This window comes from Lagenorhynchus albirostris, chromosome 21 (genome assembly GCF_949774975.1).
Source record: "Lagenorhynchus albirostris chromosome 21, mLagAlb1.1, whole genome shotgun sequence".
Lineage (NCBI taxonomy): Eukaryota > Metazoa > Chordata > Mammalia > Artiodactyla > Delphinidae > Lagenorhynchus > Lagenorhynchus albirostris.
In genome coordinates this window covers 13,623,400-13,627,375 of record NC_083115.1, presented here as the reverse complement: position 1 = coordinate 13,627,375, position 3,976 = coordinate 13,623,400, and the positions used below count along the sequence as shown (strand labels likewise).

Genomic DNA, 3,976 nt, shown 5'->3' with positions numbered 1-3,976 from the left:
GGTGCAGGGGCGGGGCGACCTTTGCTTGGTCCGAGTCCCGCAGGGCCGCGCAGCTTCCTGCTCGCCACTCCAGCCCCTCCCACCCGGACGGGTTTGGCCGCGGCTGCCGCCACCTCTGCGCGCCGGCATCTCGGGCCCAGGTTTCGATCAGACTTGCCCGCGAGCTGGTTTCGATTAGGCGGCTGGGCGGGAGGTAGGGCGGAGCGGCCGGGACGCGGGGAGCAAACTAGGGACGGGTAGCGGAGCGCAGACGGCCCCGCGCCGGAGACAAAGAGCGGCCGGAGGAGAGCCGGGCGCAGGACTCCGGGCGTGGCGGCGACGAGCGTGTGGACTTCAGGGAGCCGGAGTCTGGAGCGCTCTCCGGGGGCGCAAGGGCTCGAGATAGCAAGCCGGCGGCGGAGGCGGAGGAGTAGGCAGGTGCGCCGTCCAGGATGAGGACGCCGGTGGTGATGATTCTGGGCATGGTGCTCGCACCCTGCGGGCTGCTGCTCACCCTGACCGGCACGCTGACGCCCGGCTGGAGACTGGTGAAGGGCTTCCTTGACCAGCCGGTGGACTTGGTGCTGTACCAGGGCCTGTGGGACATATGCCGCGAGCAGAGCAGCAGCGAGCGCCAGTGCGGTCAGCCAGACGACTTGAGCTACTTCGCCGCCGAGCCCGTGCGGGTGGCGCGGGGACTCATGATCACGTCGCTGGCCGCCACGGCCCTGGGGCTACTGCTGGCGACGGTCGGCGTGCGCTGCTGGCAGGACGAGCCCCACTTCGCGCTGGCCGGCCTCTCCGGCGTCGTGCTTTTCGCCGCGGGCCTCTTGAGCCTCATCCCAGTCTCCTGGTACAACCACTTCTTGGCGGATCGCGCCGTCCTGCCTGCCCAGTCCAGCCCGGTCACCGTGCAGGTCGGCTACAGCCTGGTGCTGGGCTACCTGGGCAGCTGCCTGCTGCTGCTGGGCGGCTTCTCGCTGGCGCTCAGCTTCGCGCCTTGGTGCGCCGAGCGCTGTCGCAGCTGCCGGAAGGCGCCTCCAGGCAGGGCGCGCCGCAGCAGCATCAGCACCGTGTACGTCGACTGGCCGGAGCCCGCGCTCACGCCGGCCATCAAGTACTACAGCGACGGCCAGCACCGGCCGCGGCCCGTCCAGCTCGGCGCCGCCAGCCAGCGCAAGGCCGGCTTCCCGATGCCCCGGCCGCCGCCCAAGGCCTACAGCAACCCGGTGGAAGTGCTCGATGGGGAGAAGGCTCCCGAATCCCACCACGGCGGGTCCTCCCGCAGCACCCGGTCATGCGGCAGCGCACTGCCCTGCGACTCCGACCTGTAGGCGGCGCCCCCAGCCTGCTCTGGCCGGGCCCTGTCTGGATGAAGGACTCGCCCCACCACGGTCCAACCTTGAACTTGGCTGTTACCTTTCAGCTGGAAACACCTGGCTCGGAGTCGGACCCCCGGACACATTCCTGTAACTGGTTTGGAGGGCGATCTTCCTTTCCTAGCCAAACTCGACTCCTTGGACGATTAGTTCAGGTTGGGTTTGGTTTTCTTTTTACAGAGCTTAGTGTTTCTCCCCCGAGGGATCAGGGCCGTCTTCTGGACGACAGCCTTTTCATACTTTTAGCTGGAGACATAGGAAGGGTGACTTTGCATCCTGCTGATAATAACAATGTCAGAATCAGCAAATGGAGGCTCAAAACCGATTTAACATCTCCAAACAACATTCTGAAATGCTGATGAACCTTGCATCAGTATAATTATTATTAATTTATTTTCTGCTGCATAATTCATTTTCACACAAACTGTCAAGAGACCGGTACCTTTCTGGTTATATTTGAATGGGGCTGTTAAAATAAACATAGAGCCATGCAAATACCAGCAGCTTTAGTGGCTTTTATGGAATGAAATAACCTGATTAACTCATATTTACATTTCTTCATGTATAAATAGGATCTATCATTTTTATCACTTATTTTTGGTGTGAAAGGTGAGGTCACTGCAGAGTTTCTCTTCTAGAAGCCAGAAGGAGAATGAAGGGACTGATGCTGTATTGTTCTATTTCTTGGCTACCTCACCCTGGACATTAAAGACTATATATTAAATATTTAGAACAAAATGGAACCTGTTAATCACATTAGGCTACCGTACATGTATATATATCTCTTATTTATAAATAAAATTTGAAAGCAAGAGTTTTACTCAACTCACACAAGTTTTCTTTTGTCTTCAGTATAATCTTTAGGAGTTTAAGCATTCATTACTAACCATTTTCTGGCTGCCTGTGCACTGTTTCTGAAATCTAGCACTCAGATCTTTGCACCTCTTAGCATAAGATTACTAAAAGTAGCCAATGGGCCCCACTTCAATCCCTGATTGTTTTATTTTCAGGTTCATGCTGTTTTCTGTGCAAAGCCAAGTCTCTTGTTGAAAAAACTAGAAGCACCAGTTTCCACATGAGGTGAGACTAGAAATCTTTTCCTCTTGTAACGGTGCTGCCTAAAATCACAGGTAGGCGGCTGTGTGTTCCATGCTCAGGACTAAATCTCTAGCAGGACCGGCTCCAATTCCAATTAGTTGGTTTTAAGGGCGTCTTGAACTGAACTGAATCTCATCTTTAAAACCTGCTGTCGAGGGATTTCCCTGGTGGCGCAGTGGTTAAGAATCTGCCTGCCAATGCAGGGCACATGGGTTCAAGCCCTGGTCCAGGAAGATCCCACATGCTGCGGAGCAACTAAACCCATGCGCTACAACTACTGAGCCTTCTCTCTAGAGCCCACGAGCGACAACTACTAAGCCCGCGAGCCACAACTACTGAAGCCCGTGCGCCTAGAGCCCGTGCTCCGCAACAAGAGAAGCCACAGCAATGAGAAGCCCATGCACCACAACGAAGAGTAGCCCCTGCTCGTGGCAACTAGAGAAAGCCCACGGACAGCAATGAAGACCCAATGCAGCCAAAAAATAAATAAAATTAAATTAAAAAACAAAAAAACCCCACACCTGCTGTGGGTAGCCAATTCAGAGGTAGGAACATTCAGTGCAGTAATTACTGACAACACAGCTATAGTAGAACTAACTAAACAGCACACACTGCTTGTTAGCAGTGGACGGGATATTATAGATTCACTTCCCTTGCCATTTTGTACTGGAATCACCTATTTCTTTTTGCATCCAAACTTCAATGTGCTGGCATATCACTCAGGGATCTTTTTCAAATGCAAATTCTGATTCAGTAGGTCTGGAGTGAGACCTGAAACTGATTTCCTAACTAGCTCCCAGGAGGTGCCAATGCTGCTGCTTCACAGACATCTGCTGGGGCTGCATGGCTTTCACTGTGACTGTGCCCCACTCAAATTTCAATCCCAACTGGCAGCACGTAATCAGACCTTTGAGAGCTATTGCCTAGATGAGTTAGGGGACTTGATTTAGGGAACAGAGCCAGAATGGAGAAAAGGCAACCCTGCTTTTTTCAGCTGACACCTCAAAAGGCAGGAATTGGGCACCTGAGAAGTCAGGACCTGGCAGACAACGTAAAGATTTTGGGTTTCTGGCAAGTACCGAATCTACTGAATCTTGCCTGCATCACATTTCCATTGTTTCTAGGGAATCTGTGGTAAAAACAATCAATACTGGTGCTTTGTATGTTTTTACTTCTCCCTGCCCAGTTACTGTCCACTGGCTTATATCCAAAACACTTCCTCTTTGGTGATTAAGATTTGCTCTGAGTTAGAACTGCATTTTTGCCTCATCCACAGAAATAAAACCAAAAATCCCTTTAAGAAAACTTAACTTCTTTTTGCTATAAAAATATTCAAGATGGCATGAGACTCCTACATCAGGCAGGATCTGGGTTTGACCTGAGTCTTTCTGTGCTACAGCAGGAAAAAATGACAATGGGCTTGAGATTCAAGATGCTGGAGGAGGCTGGAGCCTCAGGAGTTGCTGTCGTTGGTGAGCACTTATCCTAAATCTAATACCCAACTAGCCAAGCAGCTACAC

At 52.7% G+C, this 3,976-nt stretch overlaps 1 protein-coding gene across 1 annotated transcript; it reads left to right on the top strand.

Moving 5' to 3' along the window:
• The first annotated feature begins 254 nt into the window (after positions 1 to 254).
• CLDN23 (claudin 23) lies at positions 255 to 2,068 on the top strand. The gene has a single exon (XM_060136405.1). It carries the CDS (start codon positions 432 to 434, stop codon positions 1,311 to 1,313), a length of 882 nt encoding a protein of 293 aa, XP_059992388.1. The 5' UTR covers positions 255 to 431; the 3' UTR covers positions 1,314 to 2,068.
• Positions 2,069 to 3,976: the final 1,908 nt, after the last annotated feature.

Bases quoted from the DNA above. Each gene is read 5' to 3' on its own strand.
- CLDN23 (XM_060136405.1), top strand. From the start codon at position 432: ATGAGGACGCCGGTGGTGATGATTCTGGGCATGGTGCTCGCACCCTGC.